This window comes from Nanorana parkeri, unplaced genomic scaffold (assembly GCF_000935625.1).
Source record: "Nanorana parkeri isolate BGI_ZX_2015 unplaced genomic scaffold, ASM93562v1 scaffold774, whole genome shotgun sequence".
NCBI lineage: Eukaryota > Metazoa > Chordata > Amphibia > Anura > Dicroglossidae > Nanorana > Nanorana parkeri.
The window spans coordinates 23,445-43,078 of NW_017307042.1; the positions used below are offsets into that span (position 1 = coordinate 23,445).

At 41.6% G+C, this 19,634-nt stretch overlaps 1 protein-coding gene across 1 annotated transcript in view; it reads right to left on the reverse strand.

The window, feature by feature from the left end:
• Positions 1 to 19,634, reverse strand: part of SCYL3 (SCY1 like pseudokinase 3) — a gene marked incomplete at its 3' end in the record, with an annotated part of 46,335 nt that overhangs the window by 18,805 nt on the left and 7,896 nt on the right. The window contains exons 2-9 of the mRNA XM_018564703.1: positions 17,865 to 18,050; positions 14,153 to 14,266; positions 7,694 to 7,796; positions 7,492 to 7,597; positions 5,122 to 5,199; positions 3,553 to 3,692; positions 2,814 to 3,001; positions 2,022 to 2,193 (exon numbers count right to left, since the gene is read on the reverse strand). Of these exons, the coding sequence (XP_018420205.1) occupies positions 2,022 to 2,193; positions 2,814 to 3,001; positions 3,553 to 3,692; positions 5,122 to 5,199; positions 7,492 to 7,597; positions 7,694 to 7,796; positions 14,153 to 14,266; positions 17,865 to 18,050 (1,087 nt within the window). The remainder of the gene's footprint in view (positions 1 to 2,021; positions 2,194 to 2,813; positions 3,002 to 3,552; positions 3,693 to 5,121; positions 5,200 to 7,491; positions 7,598 to 7,693; positions 7,797 to 14,152; positions 14,267 to 17,864; positions 18,051 to 19,634) is intronic.

Below are 19,634 nucleotides of genomic sequence, written 5' to 3' on the forward strand. Positions count from 1 at the left end.
AATGCTGATGTTATAACAGAATAGTATATGCTGTGACTTTTAGAACTCCTTTAACACCTGCCTTCCCAGATGAAATTACATCTTACAGTTAAAGTTTATTTCCACTTTGGCTGCCATCATGGGATAGCACCTACTTTACATGTGCTACATGTTTCCATATACATTACATCTACTATTGCAATCTTTTTCTAAACAAAGTTTGCCATGACACAAAAAAAAAATCTGATAGCAATCATGTTGCTATTTTGCATCACTATTATCTAAAGATGATGTAAGGATGTGAGCAGACAGCTGGGTAAGGTTCCTTAACTTCTAGCAGTAAAGGTATCACTAAAAAAAAGGATAACTGTCATGCACAAACTATTTACTGAGTTATAGATAAGCAGTATTACCATACCAAGACTCAACATCTTTAACTGACAGAAGAAAAAAAATGACGCAAAAACTGCATAGTTATTTTTTTATCATGTAGAAAGCCATTATCTTTTTGCTCTTTTTCCATAAAGATTACCTAGTAAGGCTCATGTTCCAATGGAACATGTTATCACTGTCATTTAGAAAAATCAGCCATAGTGGATAATTTTTAATCACTTCAGTCCCAGGGCATTTTTCTCTCTTAGATATGCGTTGGCTCCATACCTGTTAAATTGGACCTTTACCCCCTTTGACTAAAAATCACATCAGCATAGAGCTCTGCATACTGATATGAAATCATCTTACATTCATTAGCTAAACAAACATATTTTTATCTTGCTTACTATTTCTGTTTATCCACTTCCTGGTCCACATTGGCACAAATGATGTAGGTCGTGTCCAAGCATTGCATCCTGGGAAGGTTAAATCAGCAACGCATTGCTGGGAAATCTCATCTGTAATCTCATTAGATCTCAGGAAAGGCATTTTCCTTAACTGAGATGTGAATGGTCACATGTTCTAGTCACATGTGCCAGAGTTCCAGGAAATAAAGGGAGATCTAGTAATCTGCCCTTAGTTAAAAATGACCGCTGTCCGAACACGGGGGAAGAGGAGAAAAAAAAGGTGTGCAAAAAAATAAAAAGCCGGCAATTTTCTATAAGCATCTGTTTGTAGATTGTGATTTCTAAAAAGGTGCCTTTGTTGTTATTTTGAATATATAAAAGTTCCTCTTTAACGTTTACCTTTCATAGTCTATTTTTCATATTAACCATTAATTTATTGGGACAGATAGGGCTTTACACAGTAAATTACACAGTAATATTGCATACACACAGTATATCTAATTTTATTTCAAAGTTTTAATCAGAAAGAGTTTTTCCCATTTTAACCTAACTTCACAATATACGCAGGAAAAATATTCTGTCTTTGTAAATTGTTGGAATAAAGTTATGATAAGATCAAGTCTGGTTTATAGAGTGCGGAACAAACATGTCTTTTATCTCAAATGTGAATGATATTCTGCACACTTCCATGAGTCTTTGAATGCTCTGATTGAGAGTTGCATTTACTGGATTAAACATATCAACGTAATTATTGGGGCTTTGGGAGCTACTGGTTTCAGCAAGAATTAGACCACTATTGCAGTGATCTGTTGCTGCATGAGGATCAGGGTTCTCCTTCTCTAGACATGGCTGCCGATGTCGATGTTATAGATGAAGTCAGAGCACTTCCTTTAAAACACAATATAAAAATACAGTGTTCCAATGTGCAAAAAAGCACTCTAATTGAACACTCTGTATCAGCATCACAAGCACCGCAGCTAATCAGTTAAGCTCCTGGGATTACTACTGGATTACCGACAGCAATTGACTACGACAAACACCGGGCAGGACCTGTTACAGTTGGAGATTTTAAAATGTCACTGGGGAAAACAAGTGTAGTCCCAGTGCCGTTTTCAAATTGCATCTGGCGCTCAAATTAATAATGTGTGTTACAACTGCATAAAACACAAAATCCATCTTCAAGCTTTCCTCTATGCATACATCAAGAGTGGGTGAACACAAATGACAAACAGAAAAAAGATGACATTTTTTTTATTTAGCTACCTTCTGGTGTTGTATCTGCCACTTTCGTAAACCCTGGGGTTGTACTTTTGAAGATCTTCACTCTTCCTCCTCCCACAACCACTTCTGGTCCAAGTAAACACACCAAAGCAGCCAAGCCACGTAAGGTTACTGCCACCAGCAAATCACTAGTGTCACGTAAACCCAAGAGAACCTAATGAAAAGAACAAGAGTTAACCAATGCTGGCCCCAGCAATTAATTTTTCCTTCTGAATATAGAGGTGTGTAGCTAAGCACACATGTATTGCCCCAGGGTGCATAATATAAGGAAAAGAAAAAAAGAGAGAAAGAGAGAGAAAGGGAAAGAGAGAAAGAGAGAGAGACCCAGATAATTCTACATGAAAAAAGTTTTCCATAAACTCTATGGGGTACATTGAAAAAGCACTGCAGACTCTGGTTTAGCAAACTTCATAATGAGCTGTACAGTATGGGATCCTTCTCTGCAATGAGTCAAGCGGTTTTATTGTCAGATGCACAGTTTTGAATTACTGCCTAATTCACTTGTGCATACATTTCAACTTGAGCTATCGTGATCTGTAAAGAACGGGCTTTACATTAAAAGCAGAAAAGGAAGAGCCTGTAAAACATGAAAATGAGCCTAAGTTCCACCTGCTGCCTCAAAAAAGAATGCAAAATATTAATATGCAACATTTCATATTCACTTCACTAAAACCTTATTTGATTTAAATACATTAACCCCTTCGTGACTGACGACGTACAGTGTACGTCGCCAGCATATGTTTATGCATTCTTGTAATAAAATATCCATCTTACTTGTGGAAGGATAATATCTTTTAGTTCTTTTAAAGTAAAAAGTTCTCCATAAGCATCAATATGGGTTAGAAGCACCACTCGAACATGTTCTTCATGAACTTCAAACATTTTCATCAACACTGGGATGACTCTGGTCTGGAAGTGAGGTGGGGACAGGAGACAATCTTCACGGTTTCTTCCCATAATATCTGTATTAAAATGTGATATATATTAGTAGGAATAAAGAAATTGTGTTTTTGAAATAGAATGTGCACAGAGTTATCAGTTGCATGGGAAACACCAATTTTGCTAATGCATTTAGATACACTGGAACAATTAGGCAGTGAACAAAAAATATTCCTTCATTGTTTATTTGAAGCAGAATTGTACAGGCAGCTTCTACTGCTTTGAAAAGATGGCAGTGTGGAGAGAAGGGACAAACTGTGAGACAGTTTTTTAAACGTGCATTAATATACAGTGTACCACCCAAACCTTGGGATCTTTATACCTTTGAAAGGACAGACAGTTATGCTATGAAAATTTGAACAAGTAAAAAATAAAAAAGGTGTTATCGGAATTTGGGCTGCAAAAGTGGAAATGCAATGTAAGCTAATAAACACTAGCTGCCAAAACACACTTTAGTTTTAACCAAATTTAACCAGGCCACTCCTACAGCCATGCTCATTTTGGTATTGGAACATTCTGACAATTCTGCTAAATTGAGGTCCTTTGGAGGTATGTTCATAATAATTAAAATTACCTCTTTTTGGTCTCAGAAGATGGGGCAGAAAGCTCTTTACTGCCATAGGCTCAGCAAACACAAATGGCTTTAGCAACAGAGGGACCAATCGGGAGGAGATGAGCTCTTCCGGCAAAGTTGACACTCGGTCCAAAAGGAACCTATACAAGACCAAAAATATACTGCAAATTTTAATGTATTTATACACCTGTGAGAAATATTCTAAAAACATTGCTTAATGTTAGACACAATAAAACTGCACTGTTTGAAGAAAAACAATGGACTTGTACAAGTCTCCTTTTGTACTAAATGACAAGCTGTGAAAAAAAAGGTACCAACATCTACAGTTCCTGCCCAAAGATCATGTGCTTTGATCAGCTAGTAAGCTGACGAATGTGTTCAGGCAGAGCCACTTACTGGCTGGTTAGTGCCCATGTGATCAGCCCTCACCTTGCCACAGCTAGGACCTGTAACCAAGCTGATATTGGATCAGGGGTAAATTAATGGTTATATATTTTTTTCCCCAACTTACAACTTAGCACAGCAAAGGCTTGAGGGATGAATGAGGGTTTAAGTCCCCTTCAGCTATTCCTTCACTTCCTTTACAGTCAACAACACCCTCAACCCCTCTACCTTGCCTAACCAGCAATCAGTTAACTTTCCCTTCCCTATTGCTGGCACGACTCTTCTCCCAGGATCAGCAGAAGCCCTGTGTTTAGAATGGATGACCAAAACCTCTACTTTTTACTTGGTTTCAGAATTAAAAAGCCCAAACCATTAACAGTACCAGATTTATAGCACTAAGTTTACATTCACAAAAGACAATAGCAGCAAGATTGCTTCTTCACCCAGTTAAAGAAAGTGTCACTTACACCTAAACTCTCCAAATATCTGTTGCACATTACAAATAATTACTAGAGTAAGTGCAACACCATCATTTGGCCTTGTAATGGTCAAAGCATAGAGAAGCAAAACATTCTAATATGATTAAACTTTTAGTAATTACAGAAGACTATATTACAAGTTTTGGGTAGATCTGCCTTTAAAAGAAACTCTGGCGGAAATCAGGTGTGTAGGCAATGGGAGGTGTCGGCTTCTTAAAGTATATCCAACTTAAAATATATCTAAATCCCTACCTTTTTTTTTAGTTTTGAAAAAAGTAAGGAAGGATGAAAAAACAATCTTTTTTTCTGATCTATGTTCTATTGAGAAGAATTCCCTTTACTTTCTGACTGCTGGACACAACTGGAAGTGAGAGAAATAAATGACCATTGAGGCCAAAAAGGTGACTGACTTACCATAGGAATGAATATGGAATCTACTGTGCATGCAGGGCAAGGCTGGGATACCTTTCACGGAGAGGCTGTTAAAGCCCCCAGCAGCACCACAGTGATAGATTGTTGACTGGAGGGTGGCAGACTTGGGAAGAAGGGGGTGCAGGGGTTACTGGGATCAGATAACTACTGAAAAGTACAGTTATTCTTAAGGGTGAGGCATTGATGCCTAGAAATGAAAATACATCATACAATATGTTTTTATATACTTATAAAGCATACAACTATAACCTCAACCATTTCCACTTGTACTCACTTGAAAAATTCATTCTTTTCATCTTCACTTTTTACAGTTAAACTTTCCAGGAAGTTGACAATTTCCACAAAATCATTCCTATTTAAAGTTAAAAAAAAAATGTTTTACAAATATACACACACACAAACCTCAGAGGATGCTAAAAATATGCCTTTCTTTTGACACACACTTTATTAGTATGCCAAGGTTTTTGTCTGTTCATTTAACAGAATACCATAGCAAATAAGAAAAGGCTTATATCTCTAAAATGAATCCTTGGTTTCTCTCATTATCATCATCATCATCATCATTAAGGTACTCGTAGAGATGAAAGGATAGTTGGGGGGTGGTGTGTGTGTGTTTATATATAAAGCTGTTAGGCAGGAATATGCAGCAGGTTACCAGATGCACAAGCCCAATCCATCCTCTACATTTCTGTACCTCACCACGTAATGGAGAAGCACAGTTAAATATATTTCATTTTTTCACTTCATAAACCTTTTTTTTTTTTACTTGAATTGTGGTAAATATGAGGGCAGGAAATATGCAAGACATATGAAAACCAATCAGCCAGGCTCAATATCCAACCTAGATCAGGGCTAATTCAAGGATGGGGATGTCCAGATAAATAAGCAGTTCTTGATATTTGACATGAGACCAGGAATGTGGCTTTTTTGTTCCCTTAGTTTTTGTTTATTAAAGGGATACAGACTGGCACACACTTAAAGCCTCTCTTTGTGGCTACCAGCCCACCATCCTAAGCATACAGACTGGCATCCACATAGCAAGATAGCTATGTGTTGATGAGGTTTTTGTATTATTTTTTTTCTTCCAATTCCTGCAAATTAAATTGTAGGAGCATATTGGACAAGCTGCTAGGGAAGTTGTTTTAAATTATTCAAATAGCTCAATATCAACCAAAACCAACATTTTGGCTTATGGTCATCTTTCAACTCTTTATGTACTTAACCTCCCTGGCGGTATGATTATGTCAGGAATTTTGTACCAAAAGCGGTACAATTTTTTGCATGGAAATTTGTTGTTTATATTGTAGGCCTGTAGTTCTTAGTAATCATAGCAGATTACATTGTGTTGTGTGTATTCTGTGTATATTGCAACTTTTCACTTTTGAATTTCCAACCGGCTGTGACGCCCAAAAACGAAACTAAAAGTCAGATGCCGGCTTTTAGTTTCATTTTCGGGCCGCGTACAGCAGAGGACGCCGTGGGCTCGCAGGGACAAGGTGAGTGTCACTTTTCTCTGCAACCCCGAGTCTGGCTCGGGGTTACCGCTCCTAGCATTGAAAATTCACCCCGAGCCAGACTCGGGATTACCGCCAGGGAGGTTAAAGAAGAACTTTAAGTCTTTAAGTTCTTGTTTCTTAACCCGTGCAGTGGGACTACCCCCGCACTGCAAGGGATAAGTGCTCGTTTTGGTCTAGGCGCAAAATAAAGTTACACGCATCCGATCTTCGCAGGTGGCTGGCTTGCAGCGCTTCCACCAGCCTATCTCCTCCTCCGAGGCAGCGATGGACTGTACTTTGGCGTCTTCTCGGGCAATAACGGTTATTGGACAAGATGACCAATAGGACTAGGGCTGCAGCTAATGATTATTTTCCTAATTAATCGATTAGGTAGCCGATTATTATCTTTGATTGTAGAAAAAAAAATTAAAAATTAATACCGCCATTTATTTCATATAAAATACATAAATGCAGGGTTACAGAGTTTATTTCAGAATGAAACGATATGCACATTTTTTTTTTGAAATCGCACTGCACTGGAACGCAGGGCATTGCAGTACAATGCGTTCCAGTGCAGATGATCACACTGTGGACGAGAGGTGCATTTGGGATCCATAGAAATGAATGGCACCACAACGCACCTCCTGCAGCAAAATTTGTCAGGCCGCAACTGAAAATGAATTTTCCCACTAATATATATTTTAATAATTGCATTATATTAGTCATTTGAATTAGTTTCATTGATTTAAAATATGAATTGTAAAATTCTAAGCCAATATAATAACTAACCTCTAACCTTTTATTTAAATTAAAACACACCAAAAACATTTTTTTTCCTAATTTTAGTTTAACTTTATTGTTTAAACTTTTTTTTACTTTATTGCTGGGAGCAGTAGCCAGCCTGCTATTGGATATTTCAAATTGCTATAGCCAATAGCAGGTGGCTACTGCACCCGCCAACTGCCTGCTGTCAATCAGCAGAGGAGGGACCTGAAGGAGAAAGTTATTTTTGCATCTAGACCAAAAACCCATGGGAGTGCATAGTTAAGTATTTTTTTGCTCGAGGTATTCTTTAACATGCCCATCAAAAAATAAAGAAATTGTTGCACTCCCTCAAAAATATCTGCTTTATACTGTAAGTTACATACCTAAAATAGTCATGAGAGAGTAAAGTAGACAGGGCAGGTCGGAGCTCTGGTTCAGGGTTCAAAAGACAGTTCTTAACAGTGTTCTTGAAGCTGGAGAGCACATCAGCTAAAAATAAAATATACCCATTTCTTAGCCAATTTAGTCATTAGTTGCAACTACAAAAAAGATTTTCACTGGTTTATGAAATTTTAGGTGACCTACATTGATCTTTCACATGTGTCAGCAGATTTTCCACTAGTCGGCCAAATAAGAAAGCATCTCGAGCATGGCTTAATGATATTGGCACAACTCCAAACTCAGCAGACTGGGGAGAGACAAAACACATTTGATTATTTAATATAAAAAATATACTTAATCAACGTAGAAAAGCAAAATCTTAAAGTGAAAATCCAGTTTTTCCAAAATAATACATGTTGCCAATTGTGCAAATAGTATGATCATTCCAGTGCAACTACTGAGGAATTTCAAAAGGCCAAGCCAGAGGTCCTGCCTCCATACTAGGAACTCCTAATCACTCTCAGTGTTTTAATAAGAAACTCTGAATTCTAGGGATGCACCGATATATCGGTGCCGAAACATATCGGCCGAAAATGGCACTTTTGGCATAATGCCGAAAGAGCCATGTTTCGGCCGATACATCGGCGCATCCCTGGTCTCTTTTCTCCCCGCTGGACGCTGTTCCAGCGGGGAGAAAAGAAAGTGACAGCCGGCCGAGCGCTGCAGACGAGAGCGCTGCGAGCGTCCGGCGTCTCTCCTCCCACACCGCTCAGCCGCCTATCACAATCCGGCAGAGCGGTGTGGGGGCGGAGACAACGCTGTCACAGGGGGCTGGGCTTTCCTCTCTACACCGCTCGATCAGCCTCCTGTGACAGCGTGTCAGAGAGAAAAGCAAGGTACACACACTCAGCGATGAGTGATCGCTGAGTGTGTGTACATAATTCAGCATATGGTATGTTAACTATATCCTCAATTATTAATGAATGGGAGTGATCTACATCACCCCCATTCATTCATAATTGTAGTTATAGTAAACAATGTTCTCATGTTATCAATGAACAGGAACACTCAGAGGATTCCTGTTCATTGATAACAAGCCATACTTCAAATTAAGGACTGCGGCACTGCTAAGAGATAGGAGTTAAATATAGAAACAGCTTTTTTGTTTTTGATAGACCTTTAACGCTTTCCCTGCCACCGACGTAAGGCATACGGCAGAACAAAACTGTTCCCAAACAGCCAGGTCAGTATGCCTTACGTCGGTGGCATTTACAATTCTGCTATAAGTTCTTATATCAGAACTGTTCCCCGGACGGTCCCCTTTAAATTAATAGCGGTCATCAGCGGCTGGCAAGGCAAAAATTCCGGGTTTAATATTGATTTGAGAAACATTTGCGCAATTATGGCAGGGCCTACAAATTTTGTAGCACCATATTTTTATTCTACCGGTCCTGCGCTTTCAGAAAATATATGGTTTGGGGGGGTCTTTTACAAAACGCTAGCAATGGAGCAGTTGAGAATCAAATCAATGGGAAAAATTGCAAAAATGGTTTGGCCAGTTGAGGTGCAAAATGTTCCTGAGGGCTTGGCAGTGGAAGGGTTAAATGAAACATCTGCAACAGCGTTTTTACGTGTTTTTGATGCACGTGTTTGAGCGCTTTTTGCTCGTTTTTATGTGCGTTTATGCAAATAAATCAAGTTGCTTGTTTTTCTGAGCAGATTGTAGCTCATTGATGTAAATGAGCAAATGCGTGCAAAAACACAGCAAACGCGCATTTTCCAGCACAAGTGACGAGAGAGCCTAGAGCCGGTTCAGCCAATCAGGAAGCCGGGCAGCACGTAATGACCCGCTGCCGGCTTCCTGATACCAGAAGTATCGGGCTAGGCATCAGAGCATTTGGTGCACTTAGATGGTATACTGCACTTAGATGGTTCGCCTTCTTTCTCCATTTGTATCCCTTATGAGACATCTATAGATACACGCTGCCAGCTTGGGCGTCATTGAGGCGGTGGAATAATCAAGATATAAGGCTAAATTACATCCGATTGCCTGACTTGGAGATCAAAGGAGATGATGGACTATTAGATCCTTAGAACACTCCGGTTTTCTCAATCAGCGATTGGTTGGTTAAATTTTGGAGGATATCCATCAGAGAAATGAACGGACTATTCCTCTAAATACAATTTAGAGAAGGAGACTAACCGTTTGTATCCAGTCTCATATAAACTGCAAAAATCTTAAAAATTGACTGCTTGTTACATTGCTGAGATTATTCCGTTTATTTTTGTGCCTGTTTGTTATATTGTTGGGATTGTTTTAAATATTTAACCCCTTGTACACATCCAAGAGGGGAATTAGAATATATATTTGATTTCACTAATTTGGATTCAATCACTGCCCATTTCGGGTCACTGAGATACTAAAAAGTGTGTGCATATTATTATTATATTTTCACGATTAGGTATTGAAACCACTGTTGTTGTTCACCAGATTACCGTAAGTTTACACATGCAAGAGTGCTAGACCCACAGGTTATTTATATAAGGATTTCAACTAGGTTGCTTTATTTGTTTTTTGCTTGTTTGTCACAGATTACTCCGAGCTACAATAAGTGAGCCCGGCGCGTCTGTCACACATATAATTATTGATATATTGTGGGGTGGATGAATACACATTCCACATATCACATGTCTCAATAATTTCTTGGACATTTACACACTGACGTGTATCGATCACACAATGAGATAGACGATTACGGTATTTATATAGATGTTTATGTGTTGTTTATGATTTATTCTTTACTCTGGTATTCACATTCACTTAGATCAAGCGCAACATATTTACTATATTAATTAAAATAAACAATCATTATAAATAAAGCAAGCAGTATAGTAGTTTTAGTTTAAATTTGCATTTTTAATCTTTTTATAAATATATGGTGATCCTACTAGTGCCTGAGCCTTTCTCCAACAGGGTGACAACATTGTTTCCGTGCAGTGAAATGACCTTGCAGTCGCACAGACTACAGTGCTGCACCATTACACATGTTAAGAAGGAGGGTTCTCAGCATTGTTTCTGCAGAAAACCCTCCCCCCCGCTAAGACAGTCAGTGCTAGGCAGGCCTAGACCCTTCCAGAAGTATTCTAACAGACAGCATAGTGCTCTCCACATTGCTCAGGGAAAAGAGTGGGTATGGCCACATGAGCAGGAGAGTAAAGTACCCTGCATCTGAAGGAACTGAACCAAGGAACCCTCTAATCCATATGTGTCAAACTCAAGGCCCGTGGGCCAGGACTGGCCCGTGATGAAATTATCTTTGGCCCGCATGACAATATTTAATTATTAGATCTGGCCCGCCGGTATAGTGCCACAATGCACTGCTAGTGCGCATAGGCGTCATTACAGGGGGGTAAGGGCGCACAGGGTGCCATTGCAACATGGGCGCGAGGCAGCCGACGCAGATTGTGTCCCCAAAGGCCGGTGTTCTACCAAAAGCTCCAAGTGTCCCCAGGATTGGCGTCCCCTCCGTGCGGGTCTGCCACATCATTCCTGTGTCATAAAGATGGCCGCTGATCGGTGGCTGCCATCTTTAAAGCTGGCAGTGCCCTGTGGCTTCTGTAGGAAAGGCCCATGGCTGTCCCTGCCTAGCCAGACCCCAGAGCAGGGATGAAGAGCTTATGGGGCCTGCGCAATGAGGAGAGAAAGCAGGGAAAGAATCCACAGAAGCACTGGAAAAACTAAAATGTTTTATTGTAATTAAGTATCATGCTTTTTAATAATTAAATGTACAGGCTTTGTTATTATACCGTGTGATATACTGTATAGGCCGCTGTATTATACTGTGTGATATACTGCGTAGGCCGCAGTATTATACTGTGTGATATACTGCATAGGCCGCGGTATTATACTGTGTGATTTACTGCATAGGCCGCGGTATTATACTGTGTGATATACTGTATAGGCCGCCGTATTATACTGTGTGATATACTGTATAGACCACAGTATTATACTGTGTGATATACTGTATAGACCACAGTATTATACCGTGTGATCAATTTGTTTTCAATAAACACTGAACCTGCCCGGCCTTCGACTTGGAGCATTTTTTAAATTTTGGCCCACTGTGTATTTGAGTTTGACACCCCTGCTCTAATCCCTCCACTTAGCTCAGATAACCTACAGAGCGCAGCCCCCTGTGATGACGAAAAGGTTAACTTTAAATACCTTGATTATTACAATAGTGCAACCTTGACTCCCAGAGACAGGGGAGTGTGGCTATAGTTTTCATCCATAAAAGCCTGACAGGACGTTTTCTAGAAGGACAAGGCACTCAAGAGGGAGACAGAACAGTCGTACATCCCAACACTGGGCCTGGCACGTCTGCCAGGTGAAGAAAGAAAAAAGGTAAGGCTGTACTATTATAACAATACAAGAGAATGAGGATTAGTACATAAATGTCTCTTACTGGTTATCTTTTTTTGTAAAAGCTACACACGGGGTGAGCTGTGACAGCTTAATGATGGAGGCAGCTGCTCCTCCAGTGATTTTCAGTTTGCACACAGACCTCACAGATAATAAGCAATTAAACCTGTATACCTGCCAGAGAAAACATGGGAATAGGTCTTTTTAGTCTATCCAGGGACACTGGCATTGGTAGAATCTGATTTCTGAGTGTAAAAGTCCGCTTTAATAGGGTTAGTGCAATCAATGGAATTGATGTGATATTTGTGTGATATGGAATTCATAATTCCTTGTAGAAAATGGTAAAAGAAAACTTAAGATGATGCTAAATTAAAAAGTCCCTCGTGGGCAGTATCAGTGAAGGGATTGTTTTAGAATATGACAATTATTTTGACTCGCTCTTATTGGTTCTTTCATATGACGAATATATGTCTCTTCTACAGTAAGTTCAGAAAACTTAAAGGATGAGAGTATTCAGGGAATAATGCGGGGGGGTCCTAATACAGCACTGTGTTTTTATCTGTTCTTTTCATGCCACAGACCAGGGGCGGACTGGGCCGGGGGGCAGGGTGGCAATTGCCCCCCGGACCTCTGTGCTGCCTTTAAAAACGGCCGCTCCCCGCGGCCGTCAGGGGGCCCGTCACTGGCCTCGCTAAAATAATGCTGGGATTTGTTGTATTCCTCTATTGCTGGAGGTATTCTGCATTGCGCTGTATAATGTATTATTGCTGGGGCATTTGTGATGGACTACAATCTCACTACAAATTAGTAGTCTATCACTGGAGCCATTTTTTAAAATCCTGATTAACCGGTTAATTGAACTTAAAATTCATCCCACTAACCTCCCACAGCTCACAGCCCAGGACAGCCAGCGGCGGTCTACCGTGGGTGAGAGTGCCTAAGTACCAGACATAGAGCGGAGTAAGGCCAGAACCATGTAGGGAGCCCAGTGGGAGGAGAGCACCATCCCTCAGCCAATCACCCCTTTCATGAACTTACTAGGAGTCCTCACATCAGCCAACATTTTCACTACTCTTACATGGAAGGCAAAAGTGGCAGACAGGGGCGGGGAAGAGGCAGAGTGGGAGGGGGGCCAAGTTGCTGCACCATGGGCCTCTGGGTTGTACTTGCCCCCTGGGCTAAAAGTTGCCAGTCAGCCCCTGCCACAGACTTTACTGTCAAGGCATCAAGTTTGTTCCCTATAGAGCTTATAGAGTCGAATATGTTAATTTGATCAGGGTGCAAAAACATCTGCATTCAGTATTAGGGAATAACTGCAATTTAAGATCCTTTAATGCTATGAGGGGTGCAGACTCTAGATGCTCTTATGAAAAAATGATGCGATTCATGCTCTTAATTAAGTCAGCCATTGAATCTCAAGTGACTTCTCCAATTTAACAAGTTCAGCAGATGCAACTGCCCTGGGAGATGACAAGTCTAATGAGTCTACTGTGGGATCAATTACAAAGTGTATAAACAAACTATGCCTATGATTACGAATTCAACTTTCAAACAACATTGCGTGGATGGCCTTCACCATCCAACGTTCAATGCTAATTGTGTTGAAAGGTAGGGTTGCATGTAAAACAAAAAAGTGACATTTAGCAGCGTGTGGGACAGTATGGCAATACTCTGGAAACGGTTTAGAAAAGCAGATTTCGCTTAAAAATTACTTTAAAGAACTACTCCCCGGCTACCCCCGCACTGCATTGGTTAAGTGGTAATTTTTGTCTAAATGTTAAAATAAAGTTATACTCACCCAAAGCCGGCCAGCTGTCACAGCACTCCCTCCAGCCTCTGTCCTCCTCCGCTACAGCATTGGAATCTTGCTCACGTCCTCACGTCTATACACAGTGCATAGATGTGATGATTTATGGCACCTTAGACCCCTGCAGAGGAGGGGGAGAAAGGCTCTAAGGACCGGTCTATGAATACGCCTGGCTCAGAGCATCAGGCGAGTATAACTTCTTTTTTTTTTAACCTAGACAAAAACAAACACTTAACCCTTGCAGTACGGGGGAAACCTCACTGCAAGGGTTAATATTTTTTTTCCCCCCTGGAGATCTTTTTAAAATAAAAGAAAGCAAATATGACATTTTGAAAGAAATTATGTAGCTGTGAGACACAATGAAGAATTCATAATTAGTAGAGATTTGCCAATCCCAATTCAGCACACCATACTACAGGTATTAAAGCCATACCTCAGGAACCACCTCTGTTAATTTGCAGACCATCTCCATTCCACCCAACTTCCAGTGTCCATCTTCACTTACAAATAAAGAGGAAAGGCACACGTTGTTATGGGAAACCATTCCCTGCAATAAAAATAAAAAAACAATAGAAGACATAAAACACAAGATGATCTTTTAGCAGTATTTGACTGTATTGATTACAATTTCTACAGGATTTGCATCTATAGATTTCAAGACAAAATATGTTTCAGATACAGGGAACAAGAAAAAAAGGTCACCGCAGTATGGCTTTCTGCCTTTCATAACATTCCCAGTAGGACCAATACAGGGCATTTTGACAAGTACGTGTACTTGTCAAAATGCCCCGATACAAAGCGCCGAAGCTTGCGCGGTTTTGTTTCTTTTTTACTTACCGCGTCGCGTCACTGCTGTTCTGGTGGGCGGCGCTCGCGTGTGAGGAAAATCCTTAATAGGCGAGCTGGTTTAGGGAGACAGATCCGCTGTCAGCGCGTAGACCAATCAGATAGCAGGGGCGTGTCAGTCACAAGTTCCAGCGACGCCGCCTCCCTGCAGCCTGGTTGGAGTTCTTGTGTGCGCGCTCTCACACCGCCCGGCAATGGGGAGTTTGAGGCGGCAGCACGCTGTGGCTCGGAACGTTGTGCAGAGGGGGCTGAGCTCAGCTGCGGGGCACAGAGAGGTGCAGGTCACCCACCTGGAGGGGAACAATGAGGTTGAGTGCGACCTAAACAAGTGACCTGGAAGCAGGGGGGAGGGGCTTATAAAGTGGTCTCTCGGTCCTTAGTTGCTGTGTTTTTGTTGACAATCAATAAACTTCCTCCTGTCACATGACTGTCACTCTTCCTATGGCTGTCACATGACTGTCACTTCTCCTGTGACTCCTCCTCCTCCAGCCATGCAGGTCATTGCACAGGGATTGGTGGCAACTTTCCACTTCCAGCTGACTTTGCACCCACATCTGTGTTGCAATAGCTTTATTAGGGATGTCCCGATACCTATACAAGCATCGGTATCGGGACCGATACAGGGCATTTTGACAAGTACAATGCCCCGATACAGCGCCGAAGCTTGCACTGTTTTGTTTTTTTTTTACTTACCGCGCCGAGCATTGCGTCACTGCTGCTCCAGTGGGCGGCGTTCCGGAGCAGCAGTGACGCGACGCGACACTCCTCTCCAGATCAGCGCCGACGACATCCTCACATGTTTGCAAAATCGTGAGGCACCTCGATCGAGGCAACAGTGAGTAAGACGGGGCCTGGGCTTAGTGTTTTCTGTGAACAAGAAGAATCTACTGCTGCAGTGCATTCTATATGTACTGTATATGTGCTACATATAGAATGCACTGCAGTAGATTTACAATTCTGACCTGCTAACATGAATGGGTTAAATAATCCATAGTACAACTACATGTTATTTACTATTATGTACTACGGATCATTTAAAGTCACCTGTCCCTAAAAAAAAAAAAAAAGTATTGGTAATTGATATCGGCAAGTACTTGTACTTGGTCCTGAAAAAGTGGTATCGGGACATCCCTAATTCCCAGCAGTGCATTAGTGTTCCCAGTGAGTTGAGATGCATTTCTCTATTCCAGCATAAAAGGGTGTAGTTCTGAAGTTCGCATCCAACTTAGGAATTTTGCTTGGTAGTCTAATGGGGGGAATCTTCTGAGGATACATTACCAGTATCTAAAAATGTTTGCTGGGTAAAAAACGGTATTCGCCTTCGGTGTTGTTTAACCCCTTCGTGACTGATGACGTGCACAGTGTACGTCGCCAGCATCGGGGCTGTTTAAACAGACTCTGTGTAAACTTGTAAAACCGACTGTCGGATTTACAATAGAAGCGATTCTGGCGACTCAGCGACCCCCCCCTCCCCACTGCCCGACACCCCTGCCGTGCTTCCCGGGCTCCGTTGCCCCTCCCATGGGCCCCTGCTTCTGTGGTGTCCGTGGGGTGGAGATGGATCGTTCGTCGATCCCCTCCCCATTCTATGGGAGTGATGCAGATTGCATCACTTCCGGTCCCAGAGCTGTCAGCGCTGGGCTCCTGAAGCCCAGCTATAAGCTATTGAAGTGCGATCTGCACTTCAATAGCTTACTTCTAGTGTAAAGGTGACACTAGGGGTCTTTTGGACCCCCAGCATCACCTTAAAGAGTACCTGTCACCACCATCTGCTATCACATGGGGGGGGCTTGTAAGCCTTCCTATGTGATAGCAATCAAAGTAAAGTTAAAAAAAAAATACAAGTTTTTAAAATTCAATTAAATAAATCTAAAAATAATAATTTTTTTTAATCCCCCGCCCCTGCAAGCACGCGCGTCGCAACGTAAACACGCGCCGGGTGCGCCTACGTATGAAAACGACGTACGCGCTACACATGTTGGGTATCGCCGCACACGCCGGAGTGAGAGCTGTAAGGACTAAAAACACTTGAAGGCCCACCATAGCCAAAAATGCTGTTTTCTGGTAGCTCAGAGAGCGCTTACAATGGTCTGCTTTTATTCATACAATTTAAACCTTTATTTTTTTTTTTACAAAAGAACAAAAATTTTATTGTAACTACTTAAAAAGTGCCCCTTACTTAAGTCAATTTAGAACTAAATGACCAACTGAGACTATCCAGTCCAAGCAGTAATAGTCCTGCTACATAATTTAATTGCAGAACAAAACAGCGCTGGCACCTTATTAAAGGAAGAGGAAAAAATAATGAATCAGCAGGTAATACACTTATGTTACAAGAGGGACTCAGAACAACAAAAACTGCCATATTAATGCTAGTGACAGACTGCATCATAGATGCCTTTTTTTTATTTTGTTCTTTTTTTTAAAGGCAAATTGTAATGATTTAGGGCAGGGGCGGCGACAATTTTTCGCCTGGAGATCTACTTTTCAAATGACGAGCTCAATGAGATCTACCAACGAAAAAAAACACCTGCGTTCGGGGGCGTGGCGGTGCATTGAAGTCAATGGCACCGGAGGCAGGCCCCTCGCCCACAGTGCGATCGCCTGTACCCGGAACCCAGGCAAATTAGTGCCTGCGTTTCAGTCCAGTGCGATACGCAAAAATGCTGCGAGCACTATTTTTGCAGATCGCACTGGACCGGAATGCAGGCACTAATGTGAGGGCATGCCTGCAGTGCCAATGACTTCAATACAACTCCACAACCCCTCCCGTCCCGGAACGCAGGGAGTCGGCCGGCTTACATTCCAGCGAGTCCTAGAGGCCCCGACGCCTTATCCTCCCGTGGTGCTCGTGTGGCCGACGTTGGAGAGAGATGTCCTGCCCGTTTACATCTGCGGCCTCTAACACATTCAGCCGGCAACCTCACGAGCACCGTGGGAGCATAGCCGTAGCCAGCTCCTTTTGCGCTTGAGGCAAGAAAAAAACCACCTACCCCTTCCCCCCCAAAAGGCGTGTGATGTCACTCAGCGCCCTGCCTCCAGGATTTTTTTTAATTGTATTTTTATTCTTTTTTATTTCTTAATTTTCATATTTCTTAAAACAGCTCCCTGATATTTCTCTTTTAAAATAGAAAAAAATCCCTTTTTCTGCAGCCTCTGTTCTAAATGAATGGAAAGCACAGAGGCTTCCCATTCAAGACTGCTCTAGACTACATAGTGTATATGTTTAGAAGGTTAGTTTTGCATAAACATTAGTACAATAAAACAAAGCTATTAAAAAGAAAAAATGAGATGTTTACCCGATCATGTAGAAATACTAGAGCTTGCAAAATGTCATAGATTCCTGCACAAATTTCATCACTTGTTAGTTTCTCAAGAAGCATTTCCAGGGGCTGCACACGCTCAGTTACAAGGTAGATCCCATCTTCCTCCACAGTACACAATAAGAAACGGAGAAGACAAGGATGGCGTAAGGTTTTCAAATGCTAAAAAAAAACAAAAAAAGATGTATTAATAAAAAAAAGGAGGGGAAGGTAAACTTATGCCTTTGTGAAAAGACACTAGCAAAACAAAGACAACAATAGACATGTACAGTGCAAAAGTTTTAGGCAGGCGTGAAAAAATGCTGTAAAGTAAGAATGTTTTCAGAAAATTGTTAAGTTTTTTTTTTATCAATGAACAAAATGGAAAGTAAATGAACAAAAGAGAAATCCAAATCAATTTTTGGTGTGACCACCATTTGCCTTCAAAAAGTTCAAAAGCATCAGTTCTTTTAGGTACACTTGCACACAGGTTTTGAAGGAACTTGGCATGTCGGTTGTTCCAAATATCTTGGAGAACTAATCACCCATCTTCTGAGGATGTATGCTGCCTCATATCCTTCTGTCTCTTCATGTAATCCCAGACAGACTTAATGCTGAGATCAGGGCTCTGTGGGGGCCGAGCCATCACTTCCAGGACTCCTTGTTCTTCTTTATGCTGAAGATAGTTCTTAATGACATTGGCTGTATGTTTGGGGTCATTGTCCTGCTGCAGAATACATTTGGGGCCAATCACACGCCTCCCTGATGGTATGTCATGATGGATAAGTATCCGCTTGTATTTCTCAGCATTGAGGACACCATTGATCCTGACCAAATCTCCACCTCCATTGGCAGGAATGTAGCCCCAGACTTGCAAGGAACTCCCACCGTGCTTTACTGTTGCTGCAGACACTCACTATTGTATTGCTTTCCTGCCCTTCGGCGAACAAACTGCCTCCTGCTACAGCCAAATATTTCAAAATTTTGACTCATCAGTCCAGAACACCTGCTGCCATTTCTTTGCACCCCGGTTCCTATGTTTTTGGCCATAGCCACTTAGCCTTGTTTCCACGTTGGTACAGCTTTGTGGCCGCAAGGCTGCAGAAAAATTAATTCGTGAATTGTGCTCCACTGAGATCTGCAAGTCCCCCTGCCAATCTTGCCACTCTGTAGTCTTTTCATTCATAGATCCTGTGAATGGATCTGTAAATGAATGAAGCGACTGTGCAGTGCAGAGGGCTACCCCCACACTGCAGGGGTAACTGCTTGTTAATGTCTAGAGGACCTGTGTAAAATAATTTCTACTTACCTGACTCCTGCTACCACAGGCTCCAAGACTGGCACCCTTAGCCTTTTACCCCCTTCCGCTCTGGTGGTCAGAGACCTGCTCACTTCATCATGCCCATAACCTAGCATTATATTTGAGGTCCACGAAGGACAGTCCACAAGCTGCAGTGTAGGGGAGTCGATGTAAGTGCCAACTGCTAGAAAGCTGGGATCAGGCAAGTAAAAAGTCCTTTACACAGGTCCCCTAGACTTTAAGGAACAGTAAACCCTTGCAGTGCGGGGGAAGCCCCAATGCAAGGGAAGTTAGGCTTTAAACTCTGAAACAGTGACCCAAAACTATTTCACTACATGCAGTTAGGGGAATTTATCAAAACTGGAGGAGACAAAATCTGGAGCAGTTGCCCACGGCAACCAATCAGCTTCTCGCTTCAGTTTGCTCAGTTAAGCTTTAAAAATAAAACAGAGAAGCTGATTGATTGC